Source organism: Acomys russatus, chromosome 10 (genome assembly GCF_903995435.1).
Source record: "Acomys russatus chromosome 10, mAcoRus1.1, whole genome shotgun sequence".
NCBI classification, from domain to species: Eukaryota; Metazoa; Chordata; class Mammalia; order Rodentia; family Muridae; genus Acomys; species Acomys russatus.
Window position 1 is genome coordinate 56,388,965 of NC_067146.1, and position 17,247 is coordinate 56,406,211.

The 17,247-nt window shown below is 47.3% G+C and overlaps 1 protein-coding gene across 1 annotated transcript; it reads left to right on the forward strand.

Annotated features, from left to right (window-relative positions):
- Window positions 1-7,971: 7,971 nt before the first annotated feature.
- Window positions 7,972-8,688, forward strand: LOC127194276 (proteasome subunit beta type-1-like). The gene has a single exon (XM_051151583.1). The coding sequence runs from the start codon at window positions 7,972-7,974 to the stop codon at window positions 8,686-8,688; it is 717 nt and encodes a 238-aa protein (XP_051007540.1).
- The last annotated feature ends 8,559 nt before the right edge of the window (window positions 8,689-17,247 follow it).

Below are 17,247 nucleotides of genomic sequence, written 5' to 3' on the forward strand. Positions count from 1 at the left end.
CTGTGTGATCCTCACGTACAAGTTTGCCTATTACAGTTATATATTCAAGGGCCAGAGAAATGACATAGGTGGGCCATGGCTACAGCAGACCTACTGCGGGAGGCTGGACACCAGTTATTAGCCATCAGCTCATGCCTTTTAAGCAAATGAGCCATGATGGCCCAATCAAGAAGCTGAGTTCCCGTCCTTCTTCCTGTCGCTGTGAAAAAAAATATCTTGACAAAAGCAGCTTGGGAGGGAGGGTTTATTTGGGTCACAATGCCTGGCTACAGTCTGTCACCAGTGCAGGGAAGTCGAGGCAGCAGGAACGTGAAGCATCTCGTCACAGGCTACATACAGTCAGGGGCAGAGACAGAAGAATGTTGTAAGCTTGTCCTCTGCTAGCTTTCTCCCTTTCCTATAGAGTCCAGGGGTCCTCCCACGTTCAGGTCCCACGTACCTATTAACACACTATGATCTCCAACAGACATGGCCCAGGCCAGCCTGATCTAGACAGCCCCACACTGAGACTCTTCCTAAGTGATTCTTGCTTGTGTTAAGTTGACAAAACCAACACAGTACCCACAGTAGTCACAGTACCCATGTCAAATCAGACCTGAGTTCTATATTTCTCACCTGCTTTGGCATCTGCTGTCTTCTGACTTATGTTACAAGAACTGAATGGCTCTAGGTTCCTTCCAGAGAAATCCCGAAAAGTTAGTGTATCAGTGGCACATCTCCTGGGCACCCAGGGTCTTCTCAGTGCTTGGGAACTGGGCAGAGAAGGCTCTATCTGGTTGAGGTGGCTGTTCCCTTTCAGCTACAAAGCACCTACAACCATTGAAAGCAAAAATTAATTTTCTGGATTAAAATAAGTACACATGCACATAGAATAAAAATAATTAACTAGAGGCAGGTGCAGTGGCACATGCCTAGAATCCCAGCACTTGGGGGAGGCAGAGGCAAGCAGATCTCTGTGAATTTGAGACTGGCCTGGTCTACAAAGAGAGTCCAGGATAGCCAAAGCTACACAGAGAAACCCTGTCTCAAAAACAAAACAAAACAAAACAAACAAACAAACAAAAAAAACCAAAAAAAAAAAAAACCCTAAAAAACAAAACAACAACAAATTAGCTAACTACAAATGTATTTGGAAAAAGAGCCATTTTCCAGTACAATGATAGACAGTTCGAAAACAGCCTCCAGTTCTTTGTGACCTTTCTACAGTGACTGCTGGTGGAAAGTGCCGTTGAGCAGCAGGAAGGGGCAGTCTGCCTCCTTGAGTTCATCCTTCCAGAAAACATCTTCACACACGTGTCCAGAGACTCACCTTAGTTGGCCCCAGATCCAGTGAAGGGAGCCACCAAGACTAACCATCCTACAGTGTAGCTCACGTGATGGAAGGTGTGGCAGAGTATTGTGAGATTTTGTTGAATGAGCACAGGTGTCTATCGAAGGCTGGAAGAAGGCTGTGGGAAGGTTGGGAGAAGAATGGCATGATGGGAGCTCAGAGCACAGAGAGACTGTTGTGAGGGAGCTGAGAGCTACTCAGCTGGCTTTCAGGCAGACAAGTGCCTAGAATCTCTGGAGGGAACACAGCCTTGCAACACCTCAATCCTAGGACACCTGACCACAAATAAATGATTAATTAGGAAGGCTAATTTTTTATTCTGAAAATAAGTGGAAAAAAAACCTGGCACTATTTGAGGCAGAGGGGGGACTTGGCAGAATCTTCTGAGAAGCTGTTTTGGTAAAATGTGTCAAACTGAAAACTGATGTGGTAGGTCCACTCCTAAAAGTTATCTCCAGGGGAGCCTGGAGATGCATGCAAAACGTCACCTTAAACTGTGTGTTCACTATTATAATATGGCTAAAACTGAAAGCAACCTGAAGGCCCCATGATAAAAAAAAATACATCAGTGATTAGAATAAATTCATACTGGGATAATAAACAACAAAAATGGTATTATATAACCCATGAAGTTGCCAAGAGACCATGATACATATTATCAATGAACAAGAGATTACATGGGGAAAACACACAATAGTGACTATAATACTAACTTGCAAAAAAACCCATGCCCAAAAGCACCCACACATGCACTCGCAAACATTTTCACACACACACACACACATGCACACACAGGAAATGCATGTGTTAACAAAGGCCTGATAAAGATGTTAAATCTCATGAGCAGTAGATGGCTGGAATGCATTTTCTTTCTTCCATTTGCTGCTGAGGGGAATTCCTTCGTGGTTTATATCCAGTGTCTCTAAAAGCCACATGTATCCGAACTCTGGTGCACCATATTTGACCACGTCCCCTGGATGGGGAGACCTGGTAGCACTCAGAGGAAGGATAGCAGGCTACCAAGAAGAGACTTGATACCCTATGAGCATATACAGGGGGAGGAAATCCCCCTCAGTCACAGTCATAGGGGAGGGGAGTAAGGGGAAAATGGGAGGGAGGGAAGAATGGGAGGATACAAGGGATGGGATAACCATTGAGATGTAATACAAATACATTAATAAAATATATTTTTTAAAAGCCACGTGTATCATCCAGAGGTGCGTAAACACCCACACGGCTGCCTTTCCATCTTGCATCCATCGTGCTTCGAGCACGAATGCTGAAACAGCTGCTGATTGCTTTGCTTACTCTGGTCACAGCCATCGTGGTGGATCCACTGGGTGAGTCACCTGAGTGAGCAGCAGTGTTTGGAACCGCAGTGTCCAGCAAAGAGAAGGCTTGGTTTCTCTGCCAAATGCAAGGCCAACGTCTTGTCTACCACTTGGATGGAATCCCACTGAGAACTTTAAGACTATTTTAACTTGATTAATTTCTCCAATTTATAAAGCTGGAAAGATTTAAAAAAAAAAAAAAAGCACGATTGCATTATCTCATGGAGCTGTTATAGATTTGAACCACTGATCTGCATTAAAATAGCCATAATTAGAGGAAACAGAGCATCTCAGTCGGTAGGGTCCCTGGTCCCTAGCCATCGAGCTGCTATCTAGACACTTAATCTTCAGTGGGGGACACAGTGTTCTGTTCATTCAGATATATCCATTCATCAAAGCAGAGATGGAACTCAACTTCAAAAAGTGACCTTGTAGTTGGGAGTTGGCGTCTCAGCCAGCAGGAAGTAGAGGGTACTGCCCGAGAGCTGGAGAGGCCTTGCAGGGAGGCCCTGAGACAATGCCAAGACCCGAAAACACAAAGCCTTCGCGGTTTCAGGGTCACCCGTGTCTCCCCTGGTGTCCTCAAAGGAACAGCTTTCCTTTCTGAATCTGATGTGAGTTTCTCCAGCAGAGCCTTTGTCCACTAAAGCTAACACACAGGCGTTTCAAAGCAGGCAACCCAGGCAGTTGTGTGCAGAACCGGAACAAATGGCCCACTTCTGCACCTTGGCAAAACTGAACGAAGGGCTTGGATCGGTATGAGAAGAAACTGGCTGGCTTCAGTTTGTTCTAGTTAGCTGGCTGAGAAAGCCAAGCACAGTACTGAGGAAAGCAGGGCGGCCACCATTGTCCACCTCCAGCTCTCAGGTGATGATGGCAGTATTAACATGGAGACTTGGGTGTTAGGGACAAGTTCCATTAATACGTAGCCAACGGATAAGAACTGGCATCACAGTAGTCTCCATTTTTCTTGTGTTCTACTGTATCTAGAAGGCAGATGTCAGGGCTGAAAGCTGGCTTAGCAGGAAGTTGCCCAATGTGCACCCCTGGGTTCACTCTCCAGTACCATGTGTGAATAGACATGACGTCACATCCTGTAAACCCAGCTGTGGGATTATACAGAGGTAGAGGCAGAGTGGCCACAAGTTTACAACCATCATGGCTACATATCAAGACTCCATCTCAAAAAACAAAACACAAAAACAAAACAGACATATAGAGCAAGTACTGGAAAACAAAGACAGACAGCCCCACCCAATCCCTAGCCCTGCTTCCCTGATGCCTGGCCCTGGGGTCTTGATGGTACTACCTTGGAGGTAAATCTTGGGCTCCAGCACTGCTCTTGCTGTGTCCAAGCTCCTGGCTCACTTTTGTCAACCAACCAGGCCTCCACAGCAAACTCCCTTCTCCAACTCCCTGCGGCCACAGGCCTGCTCACCAGCTTCAAGTGTTTTGAATTTCAAAGCAAATGAGCACACTGTGGCTCTATGTGAGGCCCCACCATAGTAACACCAGAAAATTATAAAATAAGAAACCCTAAACCTTAGAGAACCACCAGACCTGACGCTAATTTTGAGATTTTTCAAGGGGATTTGATTGTGACATTGAGAAAGAGCAGGAAGCTGGTGTTACTATTTAAAGTCTTCAGGAGGACAGTAATCCTGGTAGTGGGGAGCTTCCGAGAATCACTCTGGAGCTGAGGTGTTCTTTTTAAAGACCATAGTCATCTCCAAGCCCCGGAAGTGGAGCGAGGCACAGTGACAGGTACCAAGGACACATGCACCAAGATGTGCCAGCAGCCTGGATTCTCCCAGTGTGACAGGGAGTCTAGGCTGCAGAAGCCAGGGCCTATTCCAGGCAGGGACATTGCTTGGTGTCTGGGCAGTTCAGGTTGCTGGGAAACCCCTCTACCTGCCTGGAACCTAGTCTCCCCTGGCTGCCTCTGCAGCTTCCAGCTATATTCTCTCTCCCTCCCTCCCTCCCTCCCTCCCTCCCTCCCTCCCTCCCTCTCCCCCTCTCTCTCTCTCTCTCTCTCTCTCTGTGTGTGTCTCTGTCTCTCTCTCTCTGTGTCTCTCTCCCTCTCTTCCCCCTCTCTCTGTGTCTCTGTCTCTCTCTCTGTCTCTCTCCCTCTCTCTCCCTCTCTTCCCCCCTCTGTCTCTGTCTTTCTCTCTCTCCTTCTCTCCTTCTCTCTCTCTCTCTCTCTCTCTCTCTCTCTCTCTCTCTCTCTCTCTCTCTCTCTCTCTCTCTCTCTCTCTCTCTCTCTCTCTCTCTCTCTCCGCTATTTGAGCAGGGCCTTCTCTGTATTGTTTTTAATCATAGATTTTCTTCACTTAAGCCATTTTTCTTGTTTACTTGCTTCTTAGCACTTGCCATGGTTGGCAGAGGAGCAGCCATGGTGCCTATGGACACTTGCTAGGTAGGGGTGCATCCAGGGACTGGAATTCAGTGCAGATGACATGTCTTTCCAACTCTGAGGAAATAACTGTCAGTACCATTTCTGTGCCCTTTCAGGCTGCCCCTACCTGTCTGTCTTTCTTGAGACAGCTCACCCGGATTATCTCCGAGAACAGGCTAGAAACTCACAGAGGATGCTCAGTTCTTGTGATAGCATCAGGCTCGAAACGTGAAGTGGGAGGCCTTGTTATGGGCTATGATGCTATTCTGTGGTGAGGAGTCAAGCTGCTGTTCTCCAGAGGGACCCCTGCAAGGGTCCTTGTTCACGTGACCTGAGCTCAGAGAGATGGTTTCTGCCCACCTACAACCTGCACCCCTGCCCTGGGTCTGCCCAGAGATGATGAGTACACATGTGCCAATGGTGGGTGTTAGCTATTCATGGAGGCATTGTACAGCTGTCTTGATTGCTTTGCTGTTGCTTTGAGGCGACACCATGACCAAGGCGATTTACAGAAGGAAGATCTTATTGATGTCTTACAATTTCAGTGGGTGAGTCCATGACCATCATAACAGGCGCATGGCAACAGGCAGGCAGGCACAGTGCTGGAGCAGTAATTGAAAGCTTAGAGAAAGAGAAGGTGGGGGTGGGGGTGGGAGCGGAGGACTGGGGGAGGAAGGAGGAGAGGAGACACACCCCCTGCAATAAGTCCTAATCCTTCCCAAATAGTTCTACCTACTGGGGACAGAACATTTAAATATATGAGCCTATAGGGGCCATTGTGATTCAGACCACCACAGGAACAATCTTCTCTGAGATAAAACATCCCATTTTAGTGGCAAGCTTGTTCTAAAAGGGTAGGCATATTCCATTTGGCAAAAGGGATCCATAAAATGCAGAAAGTAAACATCTAAGAAGCTTCAGGAAATCTGTGAAACCGATCAGATTCTCTAGGGCCCGACTTGCCAAAGCACATGTGAGCAGTCAGAATTGCTGAGAGACTCTCAGACAAGCCGAGCTGCCCAGAAGACACTCAAACCAATGTGCTGCCTGCAGGCTATGCACCTCATTCCAGGCTTCTAGCTTTTGTGACCCACCACCCATGCCAAGGTAGACTTCAGTGTTGTAGCTGTCTCTGAGTCATTTCTGCTCCTGTAAGTAACCTGTCCCCTACACTCCTGTAAGTAACCCCTCCCCTATACTCCTGTAAGTAACCCCAATAAGCTCACTGGTTCACCAAGTTGGCCTTCACTGAGTTCCTTATCTGCGGTGAGACGGTGAGAGGAGGTTTACTCAAGTCTTCCCAGGAATAGTGTCACACAGAGCAGGTTCTGTGGCAATCATGTGGTATCCTGACCTAACATGTCTTTACAAATGACGGACAGGAAAACTGGGTTTAGAACAGTAACTCTGCACACGTTTGTTAGATATTGAAGTCAGTGAATTCAGAGACATCACCGAGCATATCATATTACGCAGAAGCCAATACTGGGAATAGCCTCCCAGACAGGACACTTACCGTCTGGCCTGTAGTCAGTGCCTAACTGTGGCCAAAGAGGAGTAACTGTGTGTTCCTGAAGGAGGAGCTAGGGCACAGACAGGGTGATGCAATGACCCAGTGAGGGCACAAGCAGAACAAGCAGAGGGTGGAAGACCTTCTGTCCAAAGCCCCCCGAAGAGCATGTCAACATTGATATACAGCGGAGAGCGCAGAGTTTAGTTCACTTCTGGTTGAGATTGGGCTGGGGCATGGGGTTCCCAGATTCGCTAGCTCTCTGAGCACATGCTGAGCCAGTATCTAGGGTGTTCTCGGCTGCACTGAGACCAGCTCTGTACCCAAGGAATGCCTCTAGGGGACTTGGAGGGACACCACCAGCATCTCCTTGGGAAGAGATATCAGAAAGTAGGGAGCTAGACAAGTCACTACAGCCATTTTCCTTGGCCAGAGGGTGGATGCTGGCAGGAGACCAGGCAGATGGTCACACAGCATCTGCAGCTGGGAACCAGCGAGATAAATACTGATGCTCAGTACACTTCTACCTTAAAAAAAAAAAAAAAAAAAAAAAAAAAAAACCAAATCCACGACCCCTGCCCATGGAATGGCACTGCCCATATCTAGGGAGGCTCATCTCACTTTAAGTAAACCACTTTGGAACTCTCGTAGTTATGCTAGAGGCTTGACTCCTTGGTGATTCTAGGCCAATATAATCTAAAATCTATGGAATATCAATCAATATGTGAAGAAATATGATAACAACTGTGCTCCAAAGGCTGGACACAAGGCCTCTCAGGGCCAAGACTAAGAGTACACTGGGCCTGTAGAACAAGCAGCTCCCCCAAGCAAACCCAGAAGGAAAGGACCCAGGTAGATCAAGGTGAGCCAAATTTGGTGAGGCCATGGGGCCCCTGTGTGTGTGTAAAAAGGGCAGAACTTCCAGCGCCTGTGAGCTCCTCCCTAAATCTCTGTCTTAGTCAGTGTTTTCTTGCTGTAGAGAAACACCCATGGCCACAGCAGTTCTTTTAAAGCAAAGCGCTTAATTGGAGCCGGCTTACAGTTCAGAGGTTCAGTCCATTATCATCCTAGTGGGAAGCATGGCAGCATGCAGGAAGGCATGGCACTGGAGGTGCTGAGAGCTCTACGCTGGATCCAAAGGCAGCAGAAGGAGACGGTGTGCCACACTGGCCATAGCTTGAGCAAAGGAGGCCTGAAAGCCCACTCCACAGTGACACACTTCCTCCAACAATGCCACACCTCCTGATAGTGCCACTCCTTGGTGACCAAGCATTCATATATATAAGTCTATGGGGCCATTCTTATTCAAACCATAGAGCCTCTGTGAGGCAGGAACCACTGTAAAAAATTCTGTTTCTCTCCTGAGAACAAGAAGGGAGTGTAGAGACAGGAGGAGTTGGGTGCGATGCTTTCCACTGACCAGAGACTGGACAGAGAGCTAGCAATGGGGCCCCACGGCTCCACCGGCTCTGTACAGCTGCATTTCTCACCTCATGCCTTCAATGGAGGTACTGTATTGGCAACTGCTGGAGGAGATTTTTCCACTGTTGCTTCAGACACTTGGTTGAGTGAAGGATTTTCAATTCACACCCGAGATAGCCCCAAATGTTACAAACTAGCACACAAAACAGTAATTGGCTGCAGTGGTTTTCATGGAGTTTGTCTCACTCTGACAAAGATTGTCAAAGCAAGATTAAAGATGTACAAGCATTCCAATGACAAGGCCTTGACCACTGGGGCGATGGCTGAGATGCTGTCCACCATCCTGAACTCAGGACGCCTTCCCCCTTACTATGCTTACAACATCATTGATGGACTTGATGCAGAAGGAGAGGGAGCTGTGTATAGCTCTGACCCTGTGGGCTCCTACCAGAGAGACTCCTTCAAGGCTGGAGGCTCAGCAAGCACCATGCTACGGCCTCTACTTGACAACCAGGTTGGTTTCAAAAATAGGCAGAATGTGGAGCATGTCTCCCTGTCTCTGGACAGAGCCACAAGGCTGGTGAAAGGCATCTTTATTTCTGCAGCTGAGAGAGATGTGTGCACTGGAGATGCCCTCAGGGTCTGCATCATGACCCAAGAGGACATCAGGGAGGAGATGGTTCCCCTGCAGGAAGACTGATGTGTGGCATATACGGGAGCTGTGGCACAAGTTTGTTTTACTAAAAGGAAATGTAAAGTGTTCAGAAGAAGGAGAAGGAGGAGGAGGGAAGGAGGAGGAGGAGAAGGAGAAGGAGGAAGAGGAGGAAAAGGAGGAGGAGAAGAAGGAGGAGGAGAAAGAGGAGGAGAAGAAAGAGGAGAAGAAGGAGGAAGAGGAGGAGGAGGGGAAGGAGGAGGAGAAAGAGGAGGAGAAGAAAGAGGAGAAGAAGGAGGAGGAGGAGGGGAAGGAGGAGGAGGGGAAGGAGGAGAAGGAGAAGGAGGAGGAGGGAGTGTAGAATAGAACTCTAAACAGAAAGATTCGGTCAACACAATACTAAAGAGGAGTGACAGGCACAGCAGGCTTGGGGCTACAGTGAAGAGGCCTTAGGGTTCATGGTGCCAGGTAAAATGGTGTCATGCTCCCCCAAATGCACAATGAATGGGTTCTAAGTCTGTCATAGTTTGAGTGTGATCCTTGAATTCACATTTGGAACTATCCCCACAGAGTTGCATTCTTGGAGAGGGGCTGACGTCCTGGGGATTCAGCCTAGGGAGTGAGGCTGACCAGTCCTTACCGGGCAGGGATAAAGATGGGCTTCCAGCTCCTACTCTGGCTTATGCCCTCTGCCATGCCATCCTGTAGCAAAGCCATCACCCATCAGATGCAGAGGTCTGGACCTTAAACGTCCGGGTCTCCAGAAAGAAAATATTATTTTTTGTTAATGACTCCATTTGTGGTGTTCCGTGGAAGCAAAACATATTGCCTGGAGAGGGCTCCTCACTCATGTGACAATGTCATCTGCTCAGAAGGTACCCAGACCTTCTGATGATGAAGAGAGGGGAGAGCTTTGTTATGATGGGCAGATGTTATAGGTGAGTGAGGTTGAGCATCTAACTGGAGGGGAGATACTGATGACACATGGGATCACTTCCCAACAATAGCAGTGACTGGATGCCCAGGCTCTGCACATGCCATTCTCTTACCTCTGGAACCTTTTTGGATGAAGCACCATGGGCTCAAGAAGTTGACATCAGCCTCCCTTGCTCCATCATCACCTGATGTCATCACTCAGAGGGTCCAGCTGGAGTCTGAGTTTGGTGGACGTGTACAGTGAGGCTGGGAATCTGGCAAGCCATCTCCGGGCTCCCTCCTTCCCCTTCCACATTGAGACTTCCCTTGTTCATTCACCTCACCTGTTGTCTTGGGAGGCACACACATCACAGGGGCTGGTGTCCAGCAGAATCTGTTTCTGACCTTAAGTTAATCTGTTTGGTCTGGCTCATCTTCAGACAGCAAGGCTAGCCCTGAGGAGGGAGGACAGTGGACACAGCTTAGTGTCTAGTTGGACTAGCTGTCATTGGCTAGTCCATGGCCGTAAGCCCTCCACAGCTTTTGTGGCATGTACATCTTTTATGTGAGAAATGGGAGGAAATCCCATGCACTTGTGGCCTTACCTCAAGGAGTGGTGCCATGGAAACTAAGGGCCTTGGGTACCATGGCAACAGAGCTGCAGGTCAAGCTAGTTGCTTCCTGAAAAGATGAGTACTGGGACCCCTGTCCTACAGGCTGTGCTCCACATAGACTGAGGGGGCCCACTTTGCTGGTGGGTCACTGTTCTATCACAGGCCAGGTAGGTGGGTTGAAGTGGGTTTTGTTTTTCACTTTCCCATGGTGTGGTCACCAGGGGTTAGTATGATGCAGAAAATATGACATCTAATGATTTCTCAGTGTGGAAAACACACAGCTCTAATGAATCTGAACTGAAGCAGCCTCGATGTTAGACAGGAGCCATCCTGGGTTAGCTACAGGGCAAAGTTTAGCTGTGGGCCTGGCACAGAGGTACCCATGGATGGGCCCTTACAGTGCACAGCACACACGGCTGGGCAGCTGTGATGCTTACGGACCAGTTTGCCAATGATGTGCTGAGGAGAAGAGGACATAGACTTTTCATCCATGCTCAATGTAGGGTCAACAGAGTGACTAGAGAGTACCTCCATACAGGGCCGTAGCTGCCAAGCACATTGTGTGATGGACAAACGCCTTTACAAGTAGCTCCTGAGTCTAGTGTAGTGTCAAGGATCCTAACTGTCTATGTGGACTCAGCCAAGAAGATCAGTGCCCCACTTTACAATAGCAGCCCCTGTACAATGAAACCCTGGCCTTCTTAAAGTTGCAGATGTTTGAGGGCTTCTGTGTGACACTCACATCTGTATGTGAGCATCCTCACCCCAGCCACGGCAGTCAAGACTGTATGGAGAGCAGGGACTGGAAACATGAGACGCTCAGAACCATTGGACTTCTAAGTGGACAGAGCAGTCAGATCACTCCTGGCAAGCCTCGGCCATTATCTACGAAGGTGGGCGAGTTCTTGGGAACTGCTGGGGTGGTGTTGCTGCCCCTTTATTTGCTGGAAAGCATGGCAATAGCCTGTCACACTACACATCTCAGACAAGCGCGGACCACCAGAGGCTTCTCCTGACCCAGAATCCATTTCTAACTATCAAAAGTGTGCCAAGCAAACCAAAACCAGTCAAACTGTTTCCACTCTGGGAATTGGGGTCTTATGGCTGGGTTAGGCAGTGACAGATGTCACTGAGTTGTGCGACCCAACATGGTCACTTATCTGTGCTGTCTTTCTCTTTGGTAAAAGGACTGAAGGAATGGATTTCCCGTTTCCCTCTAAACACTGGGGTACAAGTGTAAGGATGACAGAAAAGATTCTCAGAGCACAGAGCGCTGTGCCTCGTTGTAAAGAGGAGCCTGGTTTTTCATGGCAGCATTGAGTCTGTGCATGCTAGCCACCAGGACCTAGTCACCTAGAAAGGGAAAGAGCAGGCCTGGGCACACTGTGCATGCTGCTGCAATGGCTGGCAGAGCCCAGGCACAACAGCAGGACAAGAGCAGCCTGTCACAGTGCTTGGGAATAGAGCACATCTTCCCAGGAGCAGTTCTTAAATAACAGCCAGGAAACAGAGACTCTTAATGCATTGTGCTTTGAGGACATAAGATATTTCATGTGTCAGCGTAGGCCACAGGAATCCATTCATGGTGCTGTGAGGACCACCTCTGCGGGCAGTCTGCTCTGAGGTCTAGAGTGTGAGAACATCCATGGGTCACCTGTGACCTCCCAGACCTTTCAGCTCTGCCTGCTTTTGTTCTATTCGCTTTCAAACTGAGAACACTCTCAGAGACAGCAGTATGGTAAGCACCTTGCCACGGGCTGGTCCTGGAAACAGCGAAGGATCTGAAAAGCCATCATGGGAGAGAGGAGCAGGCCAGATGGGGAGGAGACAAAGGAAAATGCCAGAGAAACAAAGAGGAAGAGGCCACATGTGTGCAGAGAGCAGGAGAGATGAGACCACATCGGTGTGCTTCAGGTTGCTCTCTGCTGCTGTGATGCAGCAATCAGACCAAAAGCAACTTAGGGGAGCCGGGGATTTGTTTGGCCAGGTTACTGTCTATCACTGATGGAAGCCAAGATGGGAACTCAAGTAAGGGCTGCCTCATGGCCAAAGTGTGGCGGAAACCATGAATGAACGCTGGTGGCTGGCTCATAGACTTATCTTAGCCAGCTGTTTAATACAGTCTAGAGGCACATGTCTAGGGAAAACTGCATCCACAGTGGCACCTTCATCAATTAACAATCAAGACAACCCCTCACAGACCCCCATAGAGCAATCTGATGTGGAAAATCCCCCAATAGAGACTGTCTTCTCTGTTAACACTGGGTTGTGTCAAGCTAACGGATAAAGCTAACTAGGACAAGTCTTAAACATGTTTTGGGGAGCGTAAGTCTGCCTTTAGATACCCTTTCACACTACATACCAGCCTGATTTTCACCTTTTCTTCTTTAATTCTTGCTTAGATTTTTCTTCCTCTTTAAAGAATCTCCCATAGGAGTCATCTCCTCAAGCCGGGAGGATTTGGAGGCCAGTTGTAAACTGTCTCTGGGATCCCTTAGTACTCATGTGTTCTGGTCTGGCCTTTAAGAGGACAATCAATATATCTCAGGAAATCCTCAATAGCCCCAACAGAGCAAACACAGGATGAACCTATTCTTGGCACAGACATGAGTTCACAATGCAACACCTTCTTCCCTGGCAACATGGACCCTTGAGAGAGGGATAGTCGGACAAGGGAGGTACTTGGCACTAAGTGGTGGAAACCTTTGCCCACTTTTTATATGACTCATTACCTAGAAGACACAAGTGACCTTCAAATAATGTTAATATTTTTCTCTGGGATGAAATCAGGTATCATTGGCCACTACTGTGTAGCAATTTTCTTCCAGGCTTACTAAGATGCAGGAAGCTCTAAAAGGAGGCTCTTTAAGACTGGGATATAAACACATAAATTTCAGGAAGCCCCTGAAACTGACCAGATACACTAAGAACCTCCTTCCTGAAGGTTATATAAGCAGTTATAAGGTTATACAAGAAGACTGAGAACTGCAGAGAGGAGGCATTCTTTGGACTGGATGAGCTGCCTACCAGTTGAGCAGAGATCCAGGGTTCCATCTTTTGTGAGTCTTCACTCACACTGGAGTTGGTTTTTGGTGATGCAGCTGGATCAGAGTCATCCAAACTCCTGCCAGGTAGCCCTTGCCCTGTTTCTTTAAGTAAGGTCAATAAACTCACTGGTTCACCAAGCTGGATTTCAGTGGTATCTAGACTCTAGCCTGTTGTTTCCCTTTTGAGGTTAGTAGGTGCATATTCATGTCTTGTGCAGCACTCCTGGGTCTGGAGAGAGATGCCTGGTTGGCCCCATACGCATTAATTCTAGCATTACTACATACCAACACTGTCTGCCAAATAAAACATGTTTACTTTTAAGCAATAGCAATTAATAGTGACAATTAATGACTGAGTTCTTCTGTGCATTTCTCAGGAAAATGAGTGGTTTCTGTTCTTTGCAGCTACTAACAATGTTGTACGTGAAATTATCTCACAGATCTCCAAATGAAAAACTCCCCAGGCTGCAAGCGTTTGTTTGCATGGCAAAGGCTGGCAGTTTAAGGAGCATGCATTCCTGGAGAACCTTCTCTGCAGCCATGTTCTCAGGCACTGAGGTGAGATCTGCAAGCTGGGACTGGGTGTTTAGCTGATAGGGAACCTTTACAGAGCCTTTAAGGGAGGAATAACTCCACAAGGACACAGAGAGAGGAACAAAACAGCCTAGGCTGCTTTGGCACAAACAAGCTAACTCCTGTTGAGACATACCTTGGAGAGAGTGGACAAAAGCTTTGTCTCCACACTGCCCTAGGACGGAGGCTGGGCCCCTCGCCCCGCCCCCAAGCCATTACAACCAAGAGCACAGCTTGCTTATCTATTTGGTTGCTGAGTTAAGGTACATAGTAAGTATTCTTTTCGTGGGGGAACTAATTCCAAGTGTGACCAAATATTTTGAGTAGCAATGGATGTTTTGATGGGGTTAAATTAAAGTCTACAACCCTAACCTCATTTCTCCATTAGCAAGTGTCACTTCCATGTGCGGTGAGAGAGCCGTGGGTTCTGCCAACCTGCAGAACTCTGTCCTGTCCCTTTTTGCAGCCAGGTATGGAGCTCAGTTTCAGTAAAAAGGAGTTGATGGACCTCACATCAAGTTGAATTTCACACCAGTCTTCCTAAATAGAATTAGAGGTTTTCCTGCGTTTTCGTAAATTAGCAGACAAGATTGAATGTTAATTTACCAGTGTTTCACGGCCCCCAAATCAGCATCTTTCTCGGAATTCCTAGCCAGGAAAGTTTCCCATGAGCCAGTGCTGGTTCCGTGCTCAAGGGCAAGTTTAAATAGCCAGCAAAGGTAAACCCACTCTGCTGCACCAGCCAAGGTTCTGTAGGGGAACTGGACTAGGAGAGTCTGTAAACACACATGTGCACATATACATCATAAATAAGAATTTATTGGGTGGACTGCTCCAACAGTGGCCATCTGCATGCTGGTGAGGCAGAGAACCCACAAAGCTGGACACCTCAGTAGTTTCAGTCTGATTCAAAATCAGAGGCTTCTCAGAGGGTCACTGGTGTTGAGTCCATGCTGGAAAGCAGGTGTCCAATGCCAGTGACACACCCTTGCTCAGGAAAAGTAACTAGGGGCAGGGAGGAGATATGGCTTTCCTCAGATATACCTGGGCTGCCAGTCAGAAGGTGTCACTCACTTTGAGGGTGGGCCTTTTCTCATCAGTTAAGCATCTCGGGAACCATCCTCAGGAACACAGACAGAGGTGTCTTCCTAGGTGATTCCAAATCCTGTTGGAGAAAGTTTGTCACAGGGGAGGGGGTGGGCTTTGGGGTTCAAATGCTCAAGCCAGGCCCAGTGTCTCTATCTCCTCCTGCTGCCTGAAGATCTGGATGTACTCAGCTCTCTCATGTCTGCCTGCACACTATCATGCTTCCAGCCACGATGAAAATGGACTAAATCTCTGAAACTGTAATCCAGTCCAAATTAAATGTTTTCCTCTGTAAGAGCTGCTGTGTGTCTTTTCATAGCAATAGAACACTGACTAAGACAGTCCACTTTGCTGTGTTTTAAATGCCTGCTGAGACTCTGCGCTTTTAAAGAACAGACATTTCTGACGGCTCGAATCTAAGGTCAGGAGGCTTGAGTTTGGCTATGTGCTTCTAGATGTGTTACTAACTGTGTGGCAAGCAGAAGGGCAAGAAAGCATTGTGCTCCTGATTTGATTTCATTACAGACTCACTGTGTGGCTCCCTAAGTCCCAGTCATGACCCTCCTATATTACTAGGGCTGACCAGAACCTTTTAGTGGTGGGGCCTGACAGAAGGAAGGGAGCTTACCTCACCTCCCCTTGGACATTGGAATCCCAGCCTTTACTCTCTTTCCTTTTCGTTCAAAGACGCCACAAAAGTGTTTTTTTTTTTTTCCTTCCTACTATATTTTTCTACCATGATCTACTGCTTTACCACAAGCCCCAAAACCAGGAGGAATTCAGGTATGAACTGGGCTCTAAAACCATGCCAAAGTTACCTGCACGCACATAGGATTCTCCTCCTTGTAAGTCAGCTACATCAAGCATTTTTTGGTAATTAATCTACCCCAAGAAATTATATCAATCCACAGATGAGGGCAGAGTGCTCAGCCTTATCCCTAGTAAAGGTCCCACCTCTCCACACTGTTGTGTTGGGTTTAAGTTTCCAACACATGAATGTGTTTCTATTGGTTTATTTGTGAGCATTTAATTTTTATATTATACATGGTGTTGTATTTTAGTATTGATATCCATTTCTTCATTGCTATTATGTAGGATTGTAATTTATTTCAAACATTTAAGTTGTATCATATGAACTTGCTACACTTAATTTTAGGTGATTTTTGTATGCTTTTTACCTTTTTTTCTACAGATAAGCATGGCATCAGTAAATGAGCATTGGCATGTTTAATCCTTTTCAATTAAATGCCTTTTATCATCTTCTCTTGTCTTATTGCATTGGTCAGCATTTCTAGCATTGTACTGAGTAACAATGACAGTGAACAGGCTTGCCTTCCTCCAGTTCTAGGGGTCTAGTCAGTCTTTTAGCTCTGAATAAAATATTTTTTAATTTTTAAAAAGATTTATTTATTTATTATGTGTACAGAATTCTGCCAGCAGGTTGGAAGAGGGCATCAGGTCTTATAGATGGTTGTGAGCCACCATGTGGTTGCTGGGAATTGAACGCAGGACCTTTGGAAGAGCATATTTACTGTAGTTCTTGTAGATGTTCTTAGTCATATGAATGTCATTTTTCATTCCTGAATATTACTCTTTTCAAGCTTTCTCTCTCTGTTTTTATTTATACTTTCTAGGCTCAGCTCACAAAGCAAGCTAAGTCTCAAGGCTGCATGACTTGATGTCTAAGAAGTATGGACATGAATTACTTTAATAAAAGTCAAATCTAGTCAAAGGGCCCTTAGCTCCCATCCTTGCTATGACTGTCCCCTGCTCCCCACACCAGCTGCAAGGGCTCTTGGGAGCCATTAGAGCGAATAGGAGGTGGGAGGTTCTCTATCACACAGCTTCTATGAGGTCCCATCTATGATGTGGGTCTTTGTGGCAATGCAGCTGCCCCATGCTGTGGGTCTTGCCTGTAGTTGGTTACATGGCAGTAGAGAATTGGCACAGCAGTCAGGACCTCTGTGCTGTACTGGATGACTTATTTATGCCATCTCTGTGCTTACCAGCTGCCCAGCAGAACAGAAGATCATCACCAGGGGAGGCCCCAGCCTGAAAGCTCACTGAGACCTGCCTGCAACCACGTTGATCCTGTGCATGGCTTAGCATTCAGAAGAGGAACCCAAATGCTGAACATTTGTGCTCTGAGATGTGTCAACCCTCAGAGGCTGAATTGATGCAGCTCTTGTCAACAGACAATGTCTTTGGCTGCACTTGCTGCCTGCTTCTGTGCCATTGAGGGGGCAAATAAAAATACCAGCATGTGAAGGTTACAGTATGCGAAACACAGGGCAGGGTTCCAGAGCCCAGATGGGGGCTGTGAGTGGCCCACCACTTCACTTGTTCCCAGAGCAGGATCAGTCACTAGTGTC